Below are 27,867 nucleotides of genomic sequence, written 5' to 3'. Positions count from 1 at the left end.
GCATGTTTAACAAACACTAGTTTTTGGCGTACTTTTTGTACATTTTGTCGTTTGGATGAAAACTAAGACGGTTTTTAGATGGTTTGATTCGAAATGCTACAGCTTTAGCCTACAATTCCCTACTGGCGATGCTCGTCTTTGATTGGCTGCCGCCTTCTGTCAATCACAACGGGGTCCTTCCTCCACCGCTCCTACAGTAAATATTTGTGTTTGCCCAGCCGGCTGTAATGGTGGACGAGTGAGGGGAAGGAAAAACGGAATCCAACTCGAGTGAGGAAAGAGGAAAACGGTCGAGAGTCTGAGCCGCCGCGACTAGGACACAGGCTTCGTCGAAAATGGATGAACTTAAACATCAAGTCATGATTAATCAGTTCGTCCTGACGGCGGGTTGTGCGGCGGACCAAGCCAAGCAGCTCTTGCAGGCGGCACACTGGCAGTTCGAGGTAACAACGAGGGGGAGAAAATGCGGTCGTCAGCCATGCTGCTACTGTTGATGTTTGCCCGCTGTTAGCTAGCTTAGCCTGCTAGCCCCGCTTTGGAACACGAAACTTTACATCTATGATTCCATCTACTGCAGAACAATAATAACCCCACACATGCCAGAAGTATAATTACGCAATGGCACACCTCATTTAATTTTTTTTTTAGTAAAGCGCGTGTTTCGCCATCTTCCTGTCCTGTTGCGAAACGAGTCCACCCCTCAAAATGTCTTATAACTTGTGTTTGTTTCATTCTAGACTGCCCTCAGTGCCTTTTTCCAAGAAACAAATATCCCCTATGGCCATCATCATCAAATGGTGAGTTCTGGGGAAAGTAACTCACACTTTGTATTTTTCACATGTGAAAAAGGGAGGTAATGCGTCTTTGAGTATTAAGTTTCGTCATGTTTCAGAAAGGGCGAGTACAATCTTAGGCTGGGAGAGGTGGTGTGTTACTAACAATAACAAAGCACATGGCGGCCATGTTGTGAGCTGCCATAAATACTGTAAACACACACACACACAGGCAGTCAGCCACGCTTGTCTCACTCACAAGGGCTAGTTTGTTCCGCAGCAGCTGAGTACAACACGTCTCAAGGGTGAAAATGGAAAATATGAATGGTGTTTCCTGGAAAATAAGAAGTGTTCTCTCGCAATAGTACTGCACTTGTATTTGTCTCACATGGCTGTTGCTACCCCCTCATATGACACATCAGCGACCTTCAGCAGTAGTAGACACATCATTGTGTGGTAAAGTGGAAGACATTAGACCTATGTAAACCCGGGCTGCACCATTCTGTAGAAAAAAAAGTATCTCACTATTTTTTTTGCAGAGTGGTTCTCAAACTTTTTTTTTACCAAGTACCACCTTAGAAAACACTTAGCTCTGTAAATACCACCATAACGATCAACATTCAAAAACAGTAGCGTAGTAGGCCTAAATAATCATTAAAAACAAAGCACGGGTTTTATTTAAATTATATTTAATATTTTTGGCCAGTTGGCCATTTTACACAAAGTTTGAACAGCAACAGTGTTTGAATATGTAATTAAGTGATTCTTTGGTGTACCACTAGATCAGGGGTGTCAAACTCAAATACAGAGTGGGCCAAAATTTAAAACTGAACAAAGCCATGGGCCAAGGTTGAACAAATAACCTTTTAATAGGGACCAAACAAGTTTTGCATTAAATATTGAACAAGCAAGGCTCATATAACTTTATAGTGACATGCAAAATCAAGTTTCAAATAATAATAATTAAAAAATATCACTGGCATATCAAATACAATTTAAATAAAAATTGAATGCCTCTTTTGTATTTGCAGCCTTCTGAGGTAAATATCAACATTAACTTTTTCCACAGGCTAATACATTTGAAAATAAAATAATGAATAAATCAATCATTCAGGACTTTAAACGGCTCAGTTTGCAACACACTGATCTAATCTGATGTACCCAATCCAGATACCTGCCATCTTTTGTTGGATGCTAATTCATTAATGTCGGGGCTCTGGCTTTGAGCTGAGGCAACCCTCATTATCGAACGAAGGTGTTCATCAGTCATTATTTCTCGTATTCCACATTCTTGGGGGCGTGCCTTACAGGCACTGCTTTTAACGTCCTCTACGAGCTGACGTCACGTCCGCTTTTCATCCCTTCTAACAACGTGCCCGCCCAGTCACAAGATATGAGCGGCTCCTGTACGCACACACACGTAAATGCAATGCATACTTCATCAACAGCGATAAAGTTTACACTGAGAGTGGCCGTATAAGCAACATTAACATTGTTAGAAATATACCCCACACTGTGAATGCACACCAAACAAGAATGACAAACACATTTTGGGAGAACATCCGCACAGTAACACAACAGAACAAATACCCAGAACCCTTTGCAGCACTAACTCTTCCGGGACGCTACAATATACACACCCCCAACCCGCTACCTCAATTGGCGAGTAAAGCACAGAAAATTTGGTCGCAGAAAAAATACTTTGCTCGCCGAAACAACACTGCGTAAACCAGATGTTGTGATGACGTATCCACTTCCATTGCCGAGATGTGTCTTTTCTTGCACAGACGAATGACGTAGCTTGCCCAAAGATTGCGTAAGAGTCGCAATTAGGTCGCGTTTCCGTTTTGACCCATTTCACACATTCAGATTTGAAAAGGTCAGATTCGGACTACTTCCTGACCCAAATCTTATATAAAAATATCAGATTTGAAGCACTGCAGCATTTTGACTGGCAAAAAATATCCAATCCGTGCCACCCGAGGGCAAAACAATTAGATTTGGTGTCCAGTGTAAACAGGGCCACGATAATCCATCGAGTAAAACATGGCCGGAAAAAATATGGCTTTCATGTCATGTCATTTACCCTAATGCGATTGTTTCTACCTCAAACTAATGTTAGTTAGCGCACCTCGTCCGCCAGGGCAGAGGAGTCAACTGGTCCTAGTCGACGAGTTTAGCTGGGGTAAGCTTAGACTTGAGTATGGGAATCCATGCAAACAACAGTGTTTGTGATGCATCTTTTTAAGTACAAATGAGAAGATTTTTTTTTTTTTTTAAATTAGATCACAATTCAGTGCTTCTTGTTCGGTTGGCTTTACATAATACCGTAGTAATCTGCTTATTAGTCATCTGATTACCCCTTCACCTCAAATACATAAAGCAGCAACGTGTTTGGCCTTAACTTGATTTTGATCACCAGTTTGTTATGTATGGTTTTATAGTTTTAGCAATAACAGAATGCTGTTTGTCATCACTATAATTCTGTTAACCCAATTAAGTGATGTATTCTGAATTCATTATGCTCCTCAAAACCGTACCGACATGTGTGGTGTTGTGTTTAAAGGCGTGTTCCTGCTTAACCACTAATTCATGTTCACTTTTTTGTGGCTTATGTGAGCATGCATGCACTTCTCCTCCTGTGTGCTTTACATTCGAGTATTCTGAGCTTGGACAGGCAGATGTTTTTGTGTGACTCACAATAATCGTTCAGTAGGGTGGCTTGTCCAGCCTTCTTGACGCTTATTCAGGTCACAGTGTTCATCGATATACAGATTGTGTACTGAGTTTGCAACAATTAATTTGTTGCCGACAATTATATTTGTCGCCAATCGTCGTAACGCCATCACTCGTGTTTTCCAGGCGGAAGCGGGTCAGCACCGCCACTCGTAAAAACATTACCAGTGATAACATGTAAAGTGTGAGAACATATCTTCATATTGTTGTTAAAAACATAAATACCTTGCTCATTTGGCAAAGCGTACCTGTTTTTATGACTGTACATCTGTGATACGTGTGCAATCATAGCAGAGGCATGATGTCGGACATCTGGGGGGAAGATGCGGTCTCAGCCTCGGTACGAGTGTTAGCTTATGTCTTGCTAAGTAGCTAACAAGTGTGAGACGAAGTTGTGTGAAAAATAACTTTAACCATAATTTTAGCCAAAGTCAGTCAGCTCAACTTTGTCTACATCAATTCAAGTACTTTTTAAAGTAGCGTCAATTTGCAATGCTGTAAAAAAAGGGCACAGTAACAAACAGGCTCAAACACACACACACACACACACACACACACACACACACAGAAAGAGAGAGAGAGACAGATGGGCACCAATGCGTAGGTATCATAAGGTTAAACATACACGCTATTTAATAGCCAACATTTTAAGAATTATTCAAAAATACAATTCTACAAAGAGTCTAGAATACTAAAACTGCCAAGAGTTAATCAATAGTCAATATACCATTGTGCAGCTTTTTAAACATCACAATACACTGATTTTATTTTTGAGGAAGTTAGATTTTGTGTTTTGTTGTTTGTTTTCATTGCTGCTATTTTAACTGTTTTTTTTAATACATAAACAAGGTAAAAAAAATGTTTTTAAATGTGTCTTTCCTTTTTTAAAATGGACAACATTTTAATACTCTTAATTTTTGTAACAGCTAAATGAGCAGCACAGTTACAGTAAAAATACATATTTATGAATTAGTCATCTTTGTTGTTAGTAAGCACATGCCTAAAGTAGCCTAAGCTTAATTTAGAAGTCATTGGAAAAATTAGAGCCATTAAATTTGTGTACACTTTATTAATTGTTAAGATAATCGTGGATCAAAATAATCGTTACTTGCTGCCTTATACTGTACATTAGATTAATACGATTTGAACTCTTTTATTTTTAAATCAATATAGGTGACATTCAAAGCAGCACTATGTAGCAGCTATCACCATCATTAGGAGCTTTATCTATTATTTTGTGGTTCTGTTTAACTTCTTTTAGCAGTTTGTAATACTGGTGGACAAGCAAGAAAACACTTTTGTTAGTACTTGCGCCTGTGCTAATGTTACTGTTCAGTGGTATCCTTTGCCTTTGAAAACACTATGGCACATGATCACACAATTACTAAAGAATAGGGATGTAACAATTTCAAAATCTCACGGTACGATATCATGGTGTTAAAGTCACAGTACGATATTATTGTGTTATATGTCCAAAAAAATGGCTTAAACATGCTATGGTGTATAAAATGAAATGGCAGAAATGTTTATGATAAACACACTTCCTGTAATTGAACACAAACATAATGATAACATGTTCTAATCATATCTATCACTCCAAACATCTATTTTTAAATGTGAAAGTAATTGTTCAGGAACATTCACTGTGTCTCAACTTTTACTTTCTGAGAAGCTGTGTCCTCTACAGTGGACATTTGTTCTATCAGTTTGGAAAATGCAGTTTCTCAGTAAAGTTTACTTGCGTTTTAACTTTTAATAAAGCAAATACCTCACAAATTGACATGTGGCTTTGCTGGCTTCATAATATTTGGGGGGATGGTAGCTTATCAAGTAGCTTCAGTGTCTAGCAGGTGTTTTCCTTCGGCACGGTGAGCAGGTCTGTTTTGGCCTACAACGCTCGAGACGAACGTGCCAGAGAGGCTATGTTTTCTCTAGTGTTTGTTTGTCTGTTTGTTAGCAACATAACTCAAAACAGTTATTAGAATTTTGAAAAAAAACAATTCCTCTTATCTCTTACGAAGTGGTACACACTTTACTTCCTGCTTCCTCTTTCTCTACCCTTTACGGCGCTCCACACACGCACATTGCAGTCCCGCGCCGTGCAGATAATTCTGAAAGATGCAGTTCATATTAGGCAAAAGTGCCAGAAAAAAAATACACTCAAAGTTTTTGTTTGATACCGTAACGCATCCACGGTTGTACTGTGCGATAGGTCGTGTGAGTATTGAAAGAAAAAAGTAGAACCCGTGCGAATACAGATTTTAACCCTTTAATTAGCATTTTGTTGCTAAAATAAATCCATCCAAATTTGATCAAACTGGAGTAACATTTTCACCCATCTGCATAACATGTTTGAAATTAACTTAAACCATAACATAACTAAATGGACAAGTGAATGACGAGAAGTGTCACTGATCACTCTGTGTGCGGTGAATGATGTATGTGTCCCTCCCTCTTTCACCATGCAGAGAGGGGCTGGAGCCCCGCTCCTACTAGCTCACACACTCAGTCTTCCAACACGAAAGAAACAAAGTCTTAGTTGGAGGAACAGGTCACCAACTGCACTGCGCACTAGTAACTACTAGATTCCACTGTAAGCAGACTTTTATTTACATTTATTTAATATTTAGAATGTAAACTAATACAAATCCTTCTGTCATTCATAATGATTGTGAACGACAGACAAAATTCCAAAAAAAACTTTAACAATGGTGTTTTTATAGGTTAACATTGTTATAGGACATACACACAAAGATTTTAGCCAGGAAGACCAAAACGCCAACTGCTTCATGATGCTGTGTTACAGGCTGTGTTCTGAAAATTACTTTAAAAAAGTAATTACTAACACAATTACTCTTTAATAAATGTTATTATACGTGCCCGTTACTACATTACATATATACTTACATAGTGTATATAAGACCTAATGGAGGTGTTTGGATGTTTTTTAAGGGTTTTAATAGGCAGAATTGAGCGGCTCCCATAGGCTCCTTTGTAAGTGGAATTTTTGATCGCATTTATTTAATATTTAGAATGCATTAAAACCATCCGTCGCCATGTCTGTAATAGGCAAAACAAAAAAAAGTGCAGCTCCCCTTTAAAAGTCAATTATTTTCAAGTTGCTGCTGACATTTAAACATGTCCTCTTAAACCAGGGCACTTTGTTTCACACTGTTTTTTTTGTGAGCTGAAGAATTGGGCATAGCTAAAAAAAATTGAGAAAATTGGAGATTATATATGACTTCTTTTATTATTTTCAAGGCTTTTTCTTTTTTCTCATCTCAAAACACCTCTTAAGTTGGGGTCCCATTATGCAAAACCTACTTTTCTTACTTGTTGTAACCTGTTGTTGTGTATTTGGGAGCCTCATCAGGCGTGAACATTTACAATCAAGGCATGGTGAAAATATTTATCTACATAAACATATATTTCCATTTATGGATTAGTTTATGGGTCAAACTATATTGGGATATGAGTTTTGATCCATATCGCCCAGCCCTACACTTGTGTTAGCAACAGTGCTAGCACAGTTTAGGGATGTACTCAGTGTTAAATTGAGCGTCACAGTAGGCCTTATGATGGCATTATATTTATAGGTGTGAATGCACATGTGTACGTTGCCTGAGCGTTAATAATGAAATTGTGATTTTTAAGACATATTGCTCCTAAATTTTTTCTGTACTACAAATAATATTCTGTGCTACTAGTGTAAAAGCTAAGCGTACAGCTCTGATATGGAGAGTTACAAACCCCACAGTGCGAGGCCGGAACGGATGGGCACGGACCCCGCCCAACAGAAAGCGAAAACCGCGGAACGGCATACAAACCGGAAGCGAAGACAACCGACCACCCCATCCACATCCATTATAAAAAATAAATTAATGAATAAAATAAATATATATATATATATATATATATTTTTTTTTTTTTTAAACCTCACACCCTCAGCGAGGTCTCTGCACGGGATTGGCAGGCCACTAGACCGAAGTCCCAGGAGCATGTGCCGGTCGAGGAGGCAATGAGGGGTACACCTCATCCCCGAACCTCAACCCATCCGTGCATGTGATGTGGGTGTGTATAAGGCACCCAGAGTGTCTGACTGTGTAGTTAAAATTAGGCGGTCAGCCATTACAGCCGACCTCCAGTCCCTATTGATGTGTGTACTGTAGCGTGAGGGAGATATGTATGCGGGTGGGGACTAATGATGTGATTAAAATTGGGGTACATTAAGGCCACGGTGGGTCCCTACCATGCTGAGCCTCCCAAACCCTACATGTCTAACATGCAGTTAAAATTGAGGGATGGACAAACGGGACAAGTCAGGAGGACTGGAGCCCCATAGAGGCATCCTCATCCCTCCGCCATGGCTCCCCCCAGGACAATCCCTCAAAGTCCTATATATGTGTGCGCGCTGTAAGTAGGAGGAGCAGAGGGCCCGGACACAGCTCCCAAAGCTCCCCCCCCCAGCGCCTTGATAAAACCAACAATATATAATTTTCCTTCATTGGGTTTCATCATCGACATGATGTTGTAGCACAGCCGATTATACATAAATTTAAATCGGCTGATTCACGCAAAAATGTTTGAGTAAATGGATAATCCGCTGGCGTCACATTTGAACAAAATTCCAAATGGAACGTTTGGATGAAGTAGGAAGGAAGGCTAGATTGTTTTATAAATATCCCTGCAATGCCTTGACGTTTTAATTTTAAATTTCCGGGACTTATGCAGATCCCAAATACACATAGCAGGCACCATCATGTAAAAAAAGGTTGGTTTTGCATAAAGCAGTTCTGATCTGAGTGAAAAGTCTAACCAATATTAAGTAGCTGAAGGTCGCCATAGCAATGAATAAGTTGTTTTTGTTAAATAAAAGCTAGTGTAGTGTGTGTAATCTATTCAGCTCACTGTTTTGTTCAATGGATTTGAACCATGGCAACCAAGACGGTGTGAGTTGTTCCAAAAGGTAGTGTAGTGTTCACACACTGCTTTACCAGTAAGTGCTCTGTGCCTTGTCTGTCAGAGCCCTTCCCTCTGTATTACATTTATAAAAGTCATCTAAGGTTAGCTGGCACACACACCAGTACAAGTACAACTGTGACTACTGGTAGGATCTAGTTTGCTAAATCCCCTGCCATCATTTCCTTTTCCCTAACAATCCCCCATCCTGGAGGCTGCGTGTGCTTGAGCACGCGAAAAGAGCTGCCGTCACTGCACAGACTAGCTGTCAAGAATGTTTGTTTTTGTAGCACATTTTACATAAACCCACATGTGGGACTGTTATCTTTTTTTTGGCATCATAAGATAACATCAGTGTACATTGATAGACACTTTATACTTGGCTTATTCTGCCTTCCTAGTTCTTTTCGCATACATTGCACCCACAATACACTCACAAGATGAAACATACTCACACCTTCAGCCTTTTTCTGCGAGAACACAACACTCCTCTTCCCTTTGCTATAGATCGGACAAAAAAAACAACCAACTCGTAAGAATAAATTATTTATCCATGTCTCCTAAGAGCAACGTGTAATCATGCAGTGCCATTATTGAGTATGTTTTATGAATTGCATTGCATCAAATTCAATGAAACTAACTTTTTAAAACACAAGCACACGTTAATTCAATCATATTGGACTTTTAAAAAATCGGTTTACGATATGCAGACTATTCAATTGGAAGCCAGAATCAAATTGCAAGTGGGAGTGGGCTTTCTGCACATGCGGAAATCTCTACGAAGAACTACTGTTGCCGTCAACATTAAATTCACAAGAAGAATATAAAGCAAGTAGATGGGGGCATGTTTACACAATAAAGTGGCGCAAAAATCACAGCAGTCATCTTATAGCAGATACAATTAGCTACGAGCGTTGAGGGAACTTGTTCTCTTGTCGAGAAGCCCAAACAGCTGCAATGGCGAAAGTCGAGCATTTCTGGTTGATCAATCACCATTGAATTAGAAGTATTGCATGTATACTGTGACTTCACTAGTTGATTAGTGTGCATGTAAACACAATATGCACAGAAGCTACCTTGTTTACCCTCACTAAAAATTCATGAGAAAGTGTTAGCGCTTCTTTGGTGTCCTGCTGTTTTAATGCTAATCCCTGTTTTAATGCTAATCCCTTTTATCAAATACAAACAAATTCTCTCTTACCTAGCCCTTATTTCACACATGCACCATAGTCGAGAAAGTATTGACACAACTGGTCATTACACCTACCGGAGGCGCATAGAGGATAGCCGATTTGCAGGCAGACTACATGGCAAAAACAACTTTAAAAACATTCAAGGAAAATGATGCATGTCCCCCTTTCCCATGGAATTTTTTTTCCACTTTATATTGCATAGACATAGTATTAGGCATGATGTAATATATCTGTGTAGTGAGGTACATTGTTTGTCAACCACCTAACTGGACTAAGAGAATGTGGGTGGCAGTAATTATTTAGTATGTATAGGAACCATTTTATGATACATAGGCGTAATATTAACCATACTGTAACATAGAATAGGAAAATTATGAATATCTTGTAATATTATTTATTGTCTCTTGCAAATAACATTGTTTGCTAGCTAGCTTTGCACCGCCACTGGCAGGTGTGTTACTGTAAGCGAGGGTCTGATGATGTTGTGAATAACATGAAGGAAGGAAGACAGACATGATTTCGGGAGTCACTTCAATGACATCCCGCTTAGTCTTACTGTCAAACATTACCAAAAAATATCAACATCTTCTAACGGGCACATTTATAACAACATTTAATATTTACGTATTTTGATAATTCTAAGCTTATGCAATACATTAATTTCAAAAACGCATCACGCCATTTGCTTTTTTCCCCCATTACTGATTACTGCTCACTGCAGACTTCATAAGAGACAACAAACATGATTAAACATCTTACTGAGCAATGTCTGCTGTCATTAGGATGCCGACTGCTATGATGTTCATATTTTCTCGTTTAGATGAAAAATGACCATAATCCTCGTGAATAAACTAATACTTGGTTAATATTTAAATCACGAAAATGGAAATAGAATATTGTTGGCGGTAGATGGTTGATTTTAATGGGCGGAATAAAGAACCTTCCTTTGGCTACGCTGTAAGCGAATAATATTTGGCTTTATACAGACGCAGAGCTTTTGTCTACGCCATGTTCCTAAACTGAAAGAATAACCGATAAAAACTATACAGTGATCATATTGTAATGTTATTAGAATTTATAAGAATAATAGTAGTAACTATTTAAAATGATATAGATTTTGTTTCTCATTCTTTAGAATTTTTTACCATTGTACTTTAATTGGATTGTAAATAAAACTTTATTTAAAAAAAATAACCAAGCCAAATAATTAAAATGGACTCTCATTTCTGTAAGCAAAAAGGTAACTTAAATAACAACTGAACATCGAAAAGTGCATTTTTTCCCCAGTTGGAAAATCGAAGTCGAGTTATCTTTTTGTTTGTTGCCATCACGTGATTATTACGTGAACATTCTCTTGTTCGTCTGTGTCAATGGCCGTATATAATATTGCCCATCCAATTTAAAGCTGAAATATATTGTTGCTGTCTGTCCTTACCGCATGTGTGTGTCTGTGTGAATCTGGCGCCCCACTCTCACCCCACCAAGACAAAGGTTGTGAATGACTGAAGAGAGGGCTCACTGCGTTCAGTTAATTCTACTGTTAAATAAACGCGCTCAGGCGCCAAGAGCGATGCAACGAGTGTAAAGTTAAATTCTATTAGAAGGGATGGAATTAGGTTTTAATCACATGTAATTTTTCATGGATGTTGTCTGCCTGTCTTTAGATGTTACCAAGGTATTCCTGCGGGTATTTAAAGGAAAAACAATTGTTCTTGACATTGTGACAACGACATCATCTGCATTTCCATGATGACGTATTATCTATGCACAGCCTCAACAAATTAAATAATAATCTTCATAAATAAGGAAGTAACCCGGCTGTATGACTTCCACAGCTTGTCTGGGAACATGTGACCACCACCTCAGCCCATCATGTGATTCAGCCGAGAGACAAACTAACTTGGTGACAAAAGCCTGCTTTAATTCCTGCCACAGTAATAGCCATTAAAGAAAATGTGGCGAGCGCTCATGTGGTTTCCTGGCAATAAAGTCAGGGCAGAGGTGTTCAGAAATCCATTATTTTTTATAGGTCAGTAATAAAAGACAAGCGTCAGTTCAGCCATAACAGATATACTGCAACTTCTTTTAAACATTGATTAACTATATCCAGTTAGAAAAACGTACTAATGAGAATTTGCATCCGGATTGTATGATAAATGCCAGGACCAAACATTGTTGTCAATGACCGTGACTTTATTGGGCTGTATTTGCCGGTCATCACTACCATAAAATAACACACAATGTCAATTTAGCTCATTTATATGAAGGTCAAAGTGCAGTTTCTACTGTCTTTGTGCAGTACAGAAGCAGACATGTTGTAATGGTTTCTGTAGCTGCCACATTTGTCGGCTTGGTGTGTACAAATTCAAATGTTTTTGTTGCATTGAGGATATGGAGTTTGTACTGTGCCAATGCAGAGGATTGCAGATGTAATTTCTTATTCATAAATCATGATGTGACCACATCGACTGTCTGCTCTCATTGTTTCTGTCTGTCTCAACCACCTTCTGTCTGTTGTCACTCTGTGTGAGACAGAATGGGTTAGAGATGGTGGGTGTTATGTTGTCCACTAGGGAGAGAAAAAAGGAGATTGTTTGGGCCAACACGTCTGGCTAAGTGGCCTAATGGCATGACAATGCCAGGTATTTGGGCTGAGCCTGTGGGTTGACAGTACTGCAGAAAGAGCACAACAAAAACTCTAATGTTAAGTATAGTTTATGTGATCTGATTTGATACAGACTTTTTATATACACATGATAATACCATGGGTGTGAGGTAGTGTGTATTCCAGTTTTCTACATCCATGTCAGACCACATCAGAAGACACTAGGACTGCGCTTTGCTTGTTCCAGCATGTTTCCCTGCAAGTTTCCTGGAACACCGCTTCTCAGAACCCTAACCACTTGCATAAAGATCTGAACACACACACACATCTTAGTGGAAAGACTGGGTTTCAAACTTATTCCTGCAGTCCTTAAGTACATGATGTGGTCAGGCAAGTAAATTGCTTCTAAACCTAAGGAAGCTTGTCTGATTGCAGCATGTGTACTGTCACATTGTGACTCTATGACTTGTTCTACTGGGTTTGCATTAGCACACTGCTTGGCTCTGGTCACCTGACTTTTCAACGCTGGCTCATTGAGCTGTAATCCTACTATTCCTGTACTGTCACGTTCACAGGCTTAGTTCACCCCTTTCCTGCTTTCCTGGATCACACCTAATATTGTAATAACCAATTTACAGTACATTTGATTTCACGAGAATAAATAATGATATTGACAATAAAACTAGCCGGTTCAAATTTGGACAGGTAATCCTTCAATTGTCAATCTCTGTCTTGATGACCTCTACCCTAGTTTACGTTGCCAGCTTTTTTTTACCAAGACAACATTTTTTGAGATATGAGTGGGCCACGGCATCTATTGTTAGCATGGTAGCCATTGTAATATCTACTACAGAGGGCAATAATTGCTCCATTTAGCTGCAGTTCTTCCTGTTGCCTGTTTGTTCTAGTTGTCTGCTCTATTTTCCTTAAGTTGTTTCACTGTACATTGGCAAAAGCACAATGTGCCCTGGGTAATGATCAACTGTGTGCATGTGTATGTTTGTGTGAGAGGGGTTTCAGTTACTTGAAGTTGGTTGAGGTGGAAGGAGTGAAGGGTTAGGCCTGGCAAGAGGAGGGGATTGTCACTTAAGTTGTCTGAAACATTCAACAGCACCTGTTGGCCTCTGTTACATAGTTTGTGGAAGAAATATCTCTTTTAGACATTTTGGAATCGTTTAAAAAGTCAGCTTCTTCCCTCACACATTATGTGGACTTGTGTCAGTGGCTTGTGCCAAATTTTGTATTTTTGACCCACTTCATAATTAGATGAAATATGATGAGATGGCGGCTTGTCCAGGGTGTACCCCACTTTCCGCCCGAAAGCAGCTAAGATGGGCTCCAGCACCCCCCAGGCCCCCCGAAAGGGACAAGCGTTAGAAAATGGATGGATGGATGGATGTTTACTCATTTTGTTTTACAACCATTCAAAATATTCTAGTCTTGGAATGCTACATATTTTATTTTATTGGGGCATTTGCTACATGTATTATTTAAACAGCGGTGTTGTTTAACGGTCAGTACGTTTCCATGCACTAAATTAGTCAGATTTCTTAAATAATTCAGCTCAAAATAAGCTTTCTATCACAAATTGATTGAGTTTGGCTTTTCGAGATCAGATTAACACACCAAGTTTATGCGAATGAGAACCAGTTCTCTCTGGCATTTAGTGAGCTATCTGTGCGCCCATCTCCGTGGGGTGCCTACCAAGCCGCTCTTTACTACATTACTCGCAGGCAAAGAAGACCAAGCCAGGCTATTGCTGGGCCAATTGACTGTTTACACCAGCGGTCCCCAAACTACGGCCCGCGGACTGGCTCCAGCATGCCAGTGTCCACAATCCAGCCCGCTGGATGTCCCGAGTTTAACCTGAATTAAAAATGTTTCATATTTGTTTTTAATCTGTCCTGTCCAGCCGCTTAAGCAAATCATATTGTTGATGTAAATGCCCATATTTGCTGTATGAATTTACTTTACAAAAGAGAGAAATGTGGGATAGAAAGTAAAATAAAAAAAGAAGACTGTGGGAGAAATTGTGGGTCAAGAATTGTTTATAAAAATGTGGCGCAGAGTCAAAAACTTTAGTGTAAACACCTGGTTTACACCAACAAGGATACAAGTCAAATATGTAGAAGCTGATACAAGTCAGTATTTTAAAATAATTTGATCAAACAAAAACCTACCCGTTGTAGTGTCAGAATGTTCTCAACAAAGACACTTTTAAATACAGTATGTGACACGGATAAAAATTGAATATGTAGAAGCTGAAATAAGTCAGTATTTTTAAAGAATTTGATCAAACAAAACCTACCCGTTCTGTTGTAGTATCAGAATGTTCTCAAAAAAGACACTTTTAAATATGTTACATGACTCGGGATCTTTCTGTGTGGAGTTTGCATGTCCTCCCCGTGACTGCGTAGGTTCCCTCCGGGTACTCCGACTTCCTCCCACTTCCAAAGACATGCAACTGGGAATAGGTTGATTGGCAACACTAAATTGGCCCTGGTGTGTGAATGTGAGTGTGAATGTTGTCTGTCTATCTGTGTTGGCCCTGCGACGAGGCGGCGACTTGTCCAGGGTGTACCCCGCCTTCCGCCCGATTGTAGCTGAGATAAGCTCCAGCGCCCCCCGCGACCCCGAACGGATTAAGCTGTAGAAAATGGATGGATGGATGGACACGAGGACATCTCCATTGGGAGAATCCTATAGAGGTTATTTTGTGTTTTTGTTATCAAAGCTTTATTGTTACTGAATTGATGTACCATTTTTTTTTTTTTTTGCATTTGATATTTGTGAACTGAATTTTATTTTTTTTCTTCAAAGTATGTTGACACTTTCATTGGAAAAAAAATTGGTTGGCAAAATGCTTTTCAATTAGTTAAATAGTGTTTTAAAATTCAATGTATAAAATTCAGTGCAGAAATATTCGTTGGTTCAAAACTCAAGACCCATTTCCGGTAAGTTAAGACTGACGCAATGTAACCAACCAGTGAGGTGTCAAGTTTGCAGTCACATGACACTAGTTTTGTAAAGCAGCTGCAGAGAGCTAGTTTATGCAGCTACACTCTACAACAGACCTGGGCAAAATAGGGCCCCTTACGCTTTTCAATCTGGCTGGAAGTTTCCAAATTATTTTTTTAACATTTAACATTAAAACTGTAGCTGACAAGGAAGTGCAGTAACATTTTGAAAATACCGTAAGTCTTGAACAGTAGAAGGTATTCCAATTGTTAGAATCTGCGCTTTTTGATTGACATATGGGTTATTACGATACTAATAGAGACGACGTCAAAGCAGCTCCAGGCAGACAAGGCACAAAACGGAGTGGGCGGGTTTTGTTTACAGAGCAGCCAGCCCGAGACGTGAGTGTCAGACACGGAAGCTGATTTCTACAAGTTTTGCAGAAAAGTGATATATTGACCAAAGTTGGGGGGGTTATTACCCTTTGCATCATATTTCACTGTTATTGTAACATTTTTGTTTTGTTTTGCTTGATTGTAAAATATGTTGTTTATTGTTCATAAGTTAATATTAGGGATGTAACGGTATTATAAATACCGCGGTATTTCGGTTTCAGGACTTCTCAGTAATACTGTGACGTGTGACGGCATCAAACGAAAACTTGGTGTGTAGTTTTTTGTGGCGTTTTGTAACTAAACTACATCTCCCAGAATCGTCTGTGCAGAGCGGGCCTGGCAAGGTGGGGGCATTGAACGCCGTAAGCAGGAAGTGAAGTGTGTTCATACTCGTCGTAGGTAAAATGAATTGTTTTTTGCACATTAAATTTGTCAATAACTGGTTGAGTTATGCTGCAAACAAACAAGCCCAGGCCAAAACAATACGTCTTTGTCAGAGCTAGGAAAGTGTGTGTTCTGGAAAGCGAAGCGTAAATGTTCGTGGGAAATACATGCCAACTGAAAAGCTAGCTTGCTTCTGTAGTAAATGAGCAGTGTCACCAGTCCTTGAGTTTATCAAAGTGTGTTCAATATCGGTTGTACGATAGTTTTAATTTAAAACGGTAATACGAACTGTGAGTTTTACCAAGGTTTATCTTTACATCCTTCATCTAATAAGTAGCCGCCTGTTATTTCTTCATGCTCTCATGGTTGATGACAAAAGCATTCTATTCTATTCTATTCTATTTTGTTTCAGCTTGTGACAGAATGTTTCAGCAGCAAACCAGGCAAAAGTAAATGTATCCTTTACTGTTTGCTGCCAGTTGGATGTTGTGCCATTGATGAAAATGACCGATCAGTCAAATTCTACTTAATCAACAAAATTAAACGTGGACTCGGCCTGGGCTGTATATCAATTTTATCGAATCAAGTCTTTTTGCCCCTCAGGAGCTTCTGTAGCTTGCGCTGTCCCGTTACTTCCTTAGCGGCACACATAGCAAAACATGGCTAATGCTAAGGCTAACAAGAGCGACGCGTTTGTTGTCAGTACTTTGGTTTTGGCAACAGGACTGGAACAAATGACTGCACGTTGCAAAGTTTGTTTCAAAAAGGCACAACTAACTTATTCCAGCATCTGAAACCGAAGCCTCCAGACGTGTGAAGGAAATACAATACAATACAATACTTTACAAGGCGAACAAGACGCAACAACAAAAAAACTACAGGCTAAAAATCACCTTACTATGGCGGAATCATTTACACCAGGTATGTATGATGATACCATGTATGATGAGAAAGAAGCACAGTGTATGTATGAGGATACTATGTATGATGAGAAAGAAGCACAATGTGTAAAGCGGGGGGCAAGTAAATGACATTTTTTGTGAAAATATTGGGGATTTTATTTTTAAGCCATATCGCCAAGGACTAACGCATATTTAAGTGTACTCACTTTTACATTGAAATTCATAAAAGCCAATTTAGGAGTAGCATCCGAGTGAAACCATGTAATTGGAGTCTACTCACAAGTATACAAAGGCAAGAGAGCCCCCACTTCTCCATTTTATGCCTTCCACATAGCCCACACACTTGGTGTTACTGAGGAATGCGGTTGGTGAGATGAGAAATAACTCCATCTCAAGTGTTTGCACACAAACACACACATGCATGTCCACAAACAGGGGTGTTTAGGTGTGTAGAGGTTTGACGCAGACCGGCGCCCGGCATGTTTGGGGGAGGCTGCTGACCATCAGGCACGCGTTCCTTCATGCCAGCCTTTCGCAAACACACTTGCGAGTGAGAGCGGATGGGGACGGGTCGTTGCAACCACAATGCTTTGTCCTGTCAACAGGAGATCTGTGCTCTTTCCTCATAACAACCGTGCCCATGGTAACACCTCTCTGTTGGCTCTGTACTAAACACAAAATCCCTTTGTTTTGTAAGAGTAAGACCTTGCTAAACGTAAATCCTTTTTTGTTTGCTTTATTTTAATTTTGATCATTTTAAGCAACCTGGATGGGCATCTGAAGCAGTATATTCATTTAATCAATGGCAAAAAATACAATTGTCTATTTTGCAGTATTGACCTGAATATAAGACAATATGACACATCTATCATGACACATGGTATTGTCAGTAATAATTACAAGTGGTACCACCTGTTATTTCATGCTAACAGCATGTTTTTATTGTGCAGAATATATTCAACTCGATTACCATGTAGGCCCTCATCTGATTATGAGACAACCAGAGTTTCCCCTACGTGTAATTGATTGTGTCGCCCCGCCACGGCAAAATAGAAGGTGCCAGACCTTCTTTTTTTCTTTAAACATAAAAGCAAATTTAAGTAATATATTGTTTTTTGTTTATTTGATCAAAAAATAGTAGTTTGAAATGATGCTGCATCACTGCATTTTACTCTTTACTCTTTTTTCTAATTTGAATAATGTTTTTTTCAGACCAGGTATAAATTGTACTTTTTATGGAATAAATTTCATAGAACTAAATTAAGAGCTTCCTCTAGTAAGCAATACTTCTGTCGTGATTAAAATACTTCTGTTAACAAAAATTTAACATTCCACATTACCTGCAAATAAATATTAATCGCCAACATTGAGATCAACAAAGTGCAAACTTAAAAGTTTTGTCTTGAATTAAATACTTCTGTAAATACAAATGTAGTATTATACATTGTATGCACATAAATAATCAAGTAAAATATGGAGAGGACTATAGTTTGTTTCAGTAAGTGGATAAACGCAGGCTTTTTCCATTCACACATCCTGGCAGTGTACACAGCGACTGCTTCAGTGATAGTTCTCCACTGTGCTTTTTTCTCATCATACATGGTATCATCATACATGCCTGGTGTAAATGATTCCACCAGAGTAAGGTGATTTTTAGCGTCTCGTTTTTGTTGTTGCACTCTTGTTCGGCTCGTAAACAGTTGTATTTCCTGTGTTTGTTCCAACTAGGGTTGTACGGTGTATCGGTATTAGTATAGTACCACGATACTAATGAATCATATTCGGTACTATACCGCCTCTGAAAAGTACCGGAGCCTTTGTTTGCTTACTTACTTATAAAAGCCAAGTTATTTTATTTAAGGACAAACTTGCAATGAGAAACATGTTTAATGTACCGTAAGATTTTTTGTTAAAATAAAGCCAATAATGCAATTTTTTTGGGGTACCCTTTATTTAGAAAAGTACCGAAAAGTATCGAAATAATTTGGTACTGGTACCAAAATATTGGTATCGGGACAACACTAGTTCAAACATTTATTATTTGTCCATAGGTATGAATGTGAGTGTGAATGATTGTCTATATGTGCCCTGCGATTGGCTGGTGACAAGCCTATGGTGTACACCGCCTCTCGCCCCAAGTCAGTTGGGATAGGCTCCAGCTTACCCCCATGGCCCTAATGAGGATAAACGGTATGAAAATAGATGTACATACAAGTTCATTCTGCTAATTTTGTGAGTGTGAATAATTGTCGAGATATGTGCCCTGTGATTGACCATGCTAATTTCTGTTAGCCTGTCAATGAGCTGGTCCATGGAACATTAGCAATAATGTAGCGACAATTAGAGGCAACCTTCATCCTGAATAATTGAATTACTTTTCAGTTGATATCAAACTGTTATTAATTTAATGTGATTCCTACATGTAAGTGCACTTCATGTGTATATTGATGTACTTTCATTTGTGTGCTTAGTTTTACAGTGACTTCATGGACTGTTTACATGTTTGGCAAACTATATTCCAACATTCAGGCAGGGCAGAAAATATAGTACAACCCTTGTTACATTGTACAATAGGCATCTACAATTGAAAAAGGGGCCAAAATGATATAAGAAAAAATATATGTTAGTACTAATAACAGATTTGTTTTTAAATTGCATCAACAGATATGCAAATTATACAATTATGCCACGTTGGTGACGCCTACATCACGCCCCTAGCCGTCACAATTATATTGGCAATCTGAGGGAAACCCTGGGACAACCACCAGGGTATCCCCTTAATGTAACTGAATGAGGCACACCGACATCAACTTTTCAATGCCAATTATACATCAACAACAACAAATCTAATTTACATTAGTAACTCACAAATTATAGTATATACCTCACATATCTTATATCTAAGGACAAAAATATGAAAAAAAAAATGTGTATGTAACTGAAAAAGTAGTCTTAAGAAACCACTATAGATAGATTGTCTTCTAAATCTAACTCAACACAGCCATTAACTGGCAACACAAGTGAGTACACCTCACAGTGAGAATGTACAAATTGTGTCAAGTTTTTATTTCAAACTGATAGAGAACTTCCTGCTCCTCAAGACCAAGACAATAACTATTTATATCTCATATTTTTTCAATTCAGATTGAACTGCAGTTTGTGTGTACATTTCTTTGTGGCTGGCTTGGCGTCGTTTCTCTAGCAGTCCTGGCACCTTTGTAGGCTTTCAAAACACTTGTAGTGATGCTGGACTTTCAGGTGGCTGATAAATATTTGACGTGTTGAAGCTTAATGTTTTTTACCTCCTCAAGGAATGTTTGCAGAACATTTGGTGTACAGAAGATAGCATGCAAAATGTCCTCCCCTGAAACAGTGAAAAAGTCCCACAAGATGGAGGCCATGTTTGTTTACAGTTAGCTCAGGGGAAGTTTACGACATGCACAGTGCATTTTATCAAAGCTATGTTTTCAGACTTATCGGTATGATGTTCTATCAGCTCCATAATTATCTGATCGATATTTGTGGCGCACACCTGAATCCTGTTAAATTTGGTGGTACACAACTTTAGAATCAAACTGTCTTCCACTGCCAGGAAGAGTCAGATCCAACTTTAGCACAACTAATTTTATCATCCAGAATCGTAACTTTATAAACTGCATTGTTTAGTCTCTGTGTGTTACCCCGGACTAGCCAACTGTGCATGTGTTTATGGACGAGTCAGAGGTCTCAGCAGACAACCTGAGAGGACAGGTGTCAGGTTTTTTTCCCCTTATTTTCTATTCAAGGACATTTAGAAGGTCTCGTCCTCAGTCACACACACAAAACCATTCACACGTTTCATCATAAAAGTAAGTCCACATATGAGCCTTCACTGTGTAGAGGTCACACTAACATTCTAGGGTGTCCCTTTACCGCAGGAAAGGGTCTTAAAGACATGAGCCAGCGTTTCCTGTCAAGAGTGCACTGTGGACATGCTCATCTTACATAACACCCGGTGAACCTCTGGTCTTGTCTAACCCAGTCAAGCAAGACCACGTGGGTGTATCACTGCAAGGGCTAACCTGCAGGATGCAGCACTTTTAGGGGGAAGTCGGTTTAGTTTTGTCCCGCTCCTAGGGAAGATTGTTATCCTCTTATTTTTCTGACGCACCATTTGTCACAATCTGTATGACATACAGGACCTTTGCTCAAGCTGAGGCCTGTGGCATCAAGGAATATTATGTTTTCCAGCCTGTCCTGTTTTTCAGCTTTCTAATATTTATCTCCACCAAGGAGTGTTTTCAATGCCATTTGTGTTGTAATGCTATTAGGATCAAACAAAGTACTTTTGCATAACCTTGTGGAGGTGCGACTGGGGCACAGGGCGTCAAATACTGTCTGCCCTTTTGCTTACATTGTGAAAGAAGGTTCTTTTTTTCTGTAAATTTGAACATTCAGCTATAGTTGGGGAATTGAATACTTATTGTAAACTTACAAAGTCAGCAGTGGGTCAAATATTCAACCTACTATATCAATAGCAGGTTTATTTTAACACGGAGAGACAAAATAACAAATAACACTGAATCAATTTGTATTTGATGGAGTCATTGAATAAAATAGGTACTTGATATATTTGTGTTATCAGATAGACAAATGTCATTTGAGTAGAATATTTAAATGCATTCGATTACATGTTTTGACTACAATCATGGATACATATTTGACAGTACAGTATAACCTGCATAGCAACTCTTTGATTTCAATATTACAGATATTCCTGTGATAAAAGTTGCTTTGTGTTGCATCCTAATAGTGACTTGTGTTATGTACATCTTTTATTCTTGGATTGCAAGCCTCCTCGCAGAATGTGACTCCACCTCTGCCTCCCGCTGGACCATACAGCGGTTGTTGTTTTCCTGGTCACAAATGGAAGCGACTTAGTGAAAGCTATGTCTGTGCACGCACGTGCATGTTTTTATGTGGAGGAATAGGGGGGAAGTCATTTTTTGCAAACATGCACAAAACATGGGGTCTGGAAGCTTCAAGGCTCAAGGTTAAGTGTTGTTTTTGGTACAGTCAAGGGGTGTTTGTGTCTGTGCGTGCATGTGCACATGTTTTTGTGTGTGTTGCTCGACAGCATTTAAGTCACACTAGTGGCACAAAGACTATAATATTAATGCGTATTTGTGGTGAGAAAAAAGCCTGACTTTTGATGTGCATCATAACATAGATTTAAAAAAATAAGAATTTCTAACGTCATCTTGACATGCATTAAATCAACGTTTTTATGCTGCATGGTTGACGGGCTTAATGGATTCTCCTCGGTGCAACGAATCAAACTAGTGTGTGTGTGACAATCATTGGTACTTTAACTTTAACTTTATTTAACTATTTTGCTGCCTAAATGGGTTGCCAAAGAAAAGGAAGAGAGTAGCCATTTCAACTTAAATAATGTCAAATGTAGTTCAAATGTAATGCCAAGGAAATGGCCAGACTGATGGAAAGTAAATAAATGTTCCCTGGGTTTGTGAACACAGCATACAAAATGATCTGGATCATCATAACCTTTTTAGGTGACTGCTTTGTCATGTTCATCTTGGTCATATCTTGTTACAGCTTGGCTTGTGCCTTTCAATGTGGTGAACCTACTAAACTCTATGCCCCTGCTTTCTCTTCCATGCTTTTTTCATTTATTTTGAACAAATCTCAGTTATTGGTCAAAAACAGTGTTTCGTGGGCTGGCTTCACCATACATAGCTGACCTACTTATTCTGCATACCCGAGTCAGAGCCCTTAGGTCATCTGAGCAATGCTTTTTAGAATGCCCAAGGTCGAGGCTGAAGACGAGAGGTGATAGGGCTTTTGCGATAGTAGGCCCTAAACTCTGAAATGCTCCCTCTGAATCTCAGAGCGGCAACATCTCCCGATACTTTTAAATCTTTAAAAGTCCACTTATTTGCGCTGGCGTTTAACACAAGCTGAGCTGGACATATGTAAGGACATTTTCATGTTTTTCTTTTTATGCATTTTAACTGTTTTATACATAGAATGTTCTGTACTTACCGTGACGTTTATTATTATTATTTCTGTTTTAATCTGTACAGCACTTTCGGGCAGTAGTCTGTTTTAAATTGTGCTATGTAAATAAATCTACATCGACCTTGACCTTGTCACTTTGCAGTTCACTTATTGCGGTCTCAGTGCATCACACATTTTAAAATAACATCGACTACCTTGAGATTTGAGAAACCATTTAAGCCTTGATGTTAAATTTTTTAAATGTGTTTTAAGAGCATAGAAAGTATTTACAAGTGTGTGTAAAGGGTGTGTGGAGGGCTTATAACTACATTACATGCATATTATATTGAGAAGGAATCAGAGAAAGTTATCCTACCACAGGGGAGTCTGAAATGTGGCCCCCGCAATAATCGAGGAAACACTATTAATATACTATGGAATACCATTTCTTTAAACTGTGGAATAATAAATATTTATGCACCAGGTGATCTCACTAGTTTGCTGGAATTGCGGTTAGATTGTACGATACATACGGTATAACAATTATATATTTGGCCAACAATAGATCGTGATAATGCATATTGATGACACATTCTAGCTGTATCCCACAAATTTGACAGCTATAAGCTAACAAACGCGTCTTCTACTTACTTTTATATCCTCGCTAGTGTCTAATGCCCCTCCACAGTGCAAAGTCACTTGTAAGTCAGCAGTTCCTGCCTCCTTGGTGGCAAATAATTGAATTATTAACATCAGCATTGGTATGACCAATAGTGCCCCTGTAACTACTTGGTATTGGATCCATACCCAAATTTGTAGTATCCAAACAATGAAGGAAAAGGTGTTTATTACATTTGAACAGAAGTGGAGATAGAACCACAACAGAAAGTAACAAGATATTAACAGTAAATTGACAAGTAGATTAATAACAGTTGTGACAGTACAATAGAATCAAAAATTTTGTAATGTTATTTAGGGCTGCAACAATTTGTCGTCGACCATTATATTTGTCGACAATAGTCTTGACGTCATCATTCGTGTTTTTCCGCGCGGAAAAACACAAACACACCGCCAGTGATAACATGTAAAGTTTGCGGATATTTCCTCGTATTTATGTTAACATTAATACCTTGCTCATTTTGCAAAGCGGACCTTGTTTTTATGGCTGTACATCTGTGATACGCGAGAATTTAAAGCAAGAGACATGATGTCGGGCATTTGGAGGGAGGACTTGTTCTCAACCTCGGTAAGAGAGTTAGCTTCTACCTTGCAGCAGTTACAGTATAAATAGATATTTTTTGAATGAATTAGTCAACTTTGTTTTACATACATACATGTTGATTGGAAAAATTTGAGCCATTAAACATGTGTACGCTTTATTATCTGACAGGTCGACTAGATAATCGTTGACTAACCGGCTATCAAAATAATCGTTATTTGCAGCCCTAATGTCACTGCATACCAGCAGCCAAATTCGGAGCCTTTGTAACTTGTAAATGGTTCAATTATAAAAATTTTTTACACCAAATAATATATCGACCATTGCCTCAAAACTCACAGTCTGCCGAGCAGGCATTGCATCTGTGAAGCTGATTTTTTTTTCAATTTAAATAAAAGGTGTTTCTTAAAGGGAACTGCACCTTTTGGGGAATTTTGCTTATCGTAAACAATCATTATGAAGACAATACGACAGATGCATTTAAAAAAAGTGCATTCGACCGTAAATAAATTTGAATAAAAGTCTGCTTACAATGGAGCCTATGGAGGTCCCTTATTCCACCCATAAAACCCAGTATATTTGGATGTTTTAAGGGCTTTATAGGCATTCACAAGCTCCATTGTAAGCAGACTTTCTATTAAGAATGCATGAAAAAAGAAAAACATGTGTTCCTGTCTTACATAAGGGTTGTGAACGATAGGCAAAATTTTGCAGATCCCCTTTAAGGGTTTCGACCGGCCCAAAATGAAAGGAGAAAGGAGAATGGAAGAGACACATGTAGCGTGTGTGATGCAGGCCACAATGTAATATTTAATAATAAGCTTAATAAAAATGTTGACATGCTATTTTAAATAAGTTAATCAATTGTGAAAAACTTTCAAAGTATGATTGAATGTTATGACAATGCATGTGTAGATTTGTACACCCCCTTCAATAAGTGTCTTACCACAAATGAACACCTGGTACTCTCTGCAGTTGAGTAAATGAGCATGTTTCTTGTTGATGCTTCGGGTGAATTCAACATTAAAATCTTATTTCCATTCCTTCAGATGTGCACACCAGCCAACACACCAGCGACACCCCCAAATTTCCCAGACGCCCTGACCATGTTCTCCCGGCTCAAGGCGTCCGAAAGCTTCAACAGCAGCAGCCCCATGGCGGCGTCCATGGCCACCTCCCCTCCACCCCCTCAGGTCGGCGGCTGGGGGGTGTCACCGAACGTACCCAACATGCCGACGCCCTCGCAGGGACTCTGGACTCCGGGGCAACCCCCCACACAACCATGCCCCGCTTGGCCCACGGGTGTCAACCCCCATGCAGGTGCCGAGCAAAAGGCTAGTGTAGCAATGGAGGCTGAGAGATGAAGAGTCACGGTGGGACTGAAACCCCGCTCTGCCTCCCCCCGGATGATTGGGATGGAGAGAGGGCGACCATTTGATAATTTGTCATTTTCCCCAAATGGACGGACGAGATGGAACCTACGCAAACCAAGAGATACTTTGGGTGAACTATTAAGGAGTAAACCAATGCAAAAGTAGAAAAAATACAAGATACGCACACACATAGAAATACAAGTATGTGAAGGTTGTTTTTTTCCCAAGAGAAATATTATTGGAATTTTTAAAAATTGTTTGAAAAAAGACAAAAAAAATCTTGCCCAAGGATTTTATGAGATGTTCAAGGACATTCAAGGCAGCAATTTTTTTAGAATTGTGTTCACCCCAACACTTCTTTTTACTAGCCAGTGTTTTTTTTCCACTGGTCTTCTTGAGTTTCTGTCTGTGCTGCATGACAAGAGAGGAACTTGCAATGCAGTGTTTTACAGTGACTGAATCATCACGCACTAGAGTGTGTGTGTGTGTGTGTGTGTGTGTGTGTGTGTGTGTGTGTGTGTGTGTGTGTCTGTGTGAGTGTGCGTGTGTAAGATGGTGAGAGCAGGATTTGTTATCAAAATGCATACACACCAATATATAAATCTATAAATGTATATGTAAACACACACAAATACACACATTATCGCTCAGAAGAAAACACCTCCATATTGTCATCCCCACCGTCAAAGTGGGGCTTCCTCTTACCTCACCTGGTGGTCACCTGACTTCTTTTTAGCCAATCAGGGATTCTTCTTAAACCAACAGTTTCCTCTTGAAAACACAGGACATGTTCTTAAAAATATGCTTCTCTTAAAGGCGCTTGTCGCTTTGGTTCATGCTATTCTCGCCGCAACGGCTTATTTCGAAGCCGAGTCTACAACTGTATACTTTTATGAAATTATGGGTTGTACAAGAAAACAACATGGTTTAATGTAATATTGTTTGTAAATGCTGATAGTTTTTATTATTTTGGAGGACTTAAGGGAGGTGGTTCTGCTAAAAAAAAAAAAAAAATACACGACTACTCCATTTTTCTACACAAATACGCTTTTTTGCATGATGTGTCTGTAACATCTTTTATAGCAAACATACTGTATGTTTCCAAAGCTAATCAACTAATTTGAATCAGATCATCTCAGACTGATAGCAAATTGGCAAAAAGTGTCTTGTTGATCATAACAGCAGGACAACATGGGTAACGCTAACCAAAAGCTATTTGGTACAAAGGTTAATAGGGCCACACTGATTTTAAAAAAACAAGTATACAATCATAACATTTCGAAATGAAAGCCGCAATTACAAGAATAAAGAAACAATTTTAAGAGAAAAATGTTTTTTTTATGAGAATTAAGAAATTCATTAACAGTGTGAATGTTTTTGTTAAATATTTACTATCCTATAGTTACTAAATAGCAAGTTGATTGTCACTTCAATCATTAAAAATGCAATAATACGACTGTATTGTAATATTTTTTTTAAACTAAACTAAAATTTGTATTTTTTTATAGTATGACAACCTAATTGTCATGACTTTATTCTTGAAAAATTGCACTTTTTTTCTTAAGTAATTCTGATTTTATTCTTCTTGCAACGTTACTTTCTTGTACCATAACAATATATGCGTTATATATTTGTTCTGTCTTGTAACATCATGATTTTTTTCTTCCTTACAATTTTTAAATTGTTGTTGTTTTAATGTAACAACTGATTTTATTTTCAATGTGGCCCTAATAATCCTTCTGTAATGTGGACTCCCTGCAGACCGTATGCTTGTATCCACCAGCCGACTTGACAGGATTTAAGGGTGTAGCGTTGCCCAGTCCTCTACGCTGAGGGTGGAAGCTAAGGGGTGACCCTGATTTACGGCAATATATTACACACAGGGTCTGCCCTTGGTTTTAATTTGTTTGTATTATTATTGTTTTTTTATTATTATTTGATGAAAGAAAAAAATGTGGCGATACACAATATATTAACTAGCAGGTGTTTTTTCAAAGATTTAAAAAGATTAGGGAAATTATGGATATAATAATGAATAAATCATGTGATATGATTTAGTTTAAACTTGAGCTTTGGTTCATCTTCCCCACGCTTCATACTTTATTTGGTTTAAATCTGAGTGTTTCTGGGTTGGCTTGTTCATAAATGGTTTGTTCATGTATGTCCACACCCCCCACTTTGTATGACTGTATAAGACCATTCCCACAATATTTGTGGACTACCTTGATAATTAACTTATCATTTTTGTGAACCTAAATAAATATTGTTTGTCAACCTAATATGTACGTTTGAATGTGTTTATAATTATAGAGTAGCCAAGTCATATTGCTACTTGGAGTGGTCATGAGTGAGCACAACTGCAGAGGCTACAAA

General features: G+C 38.7%; 2 protein-coding genes across 2 annotated transcripts in view; one reads left to right on the top strand and one right to left on the bottom strand.

The window, feature by feature from the left end:
• The window catches only part of foxj1b (forkhead box J1b), a 68,253-nt gene that overhangs the window by 20,422 nt on the left and 19,964 nt on the right, over positions 1-27,867 (bottom strand). The window lies entirely within an intron of this gene.
• ubald1a (UBA-like domain containing 1a) lies at positions 184-27,773 on the top strand. The gene is made up of 3 exons (XM_061967287.2): positions 184-443; positions 738-797; positions 25,171-27,773. Exons 1-3 carry the CDS (start codon positions 336-338, stop codon positions 25,483-25,485), a joined length of 483 nt encoding a protein of 160 aa, XP_061823271.1. The 5' UTR covers positions 184-335; the 3' UTR covers positions 25,486-27,773.

This window comes from Nerophis lumbriciformis, linkage group LG11, assembly GCF_033978685.3.
Source record: "Nerophis lumbriciformis linkage group LG11, RoL_Nlum_v2.1, whole genome shotgun sequence".
Classification (NCBI taxonomy): domain Eukaryota; kingdom Metazoa; phylum Chordata; class Actinopteri; order Syngnathiformes; family Syngnathidae; genus Nerophis; species Nerophis lumbriciformis.
The sequence above is the reverse complement of the archived record's forward strand: the minus strand, read 5'-3'. Positions and strand labels throughout refer to the sequence as shown.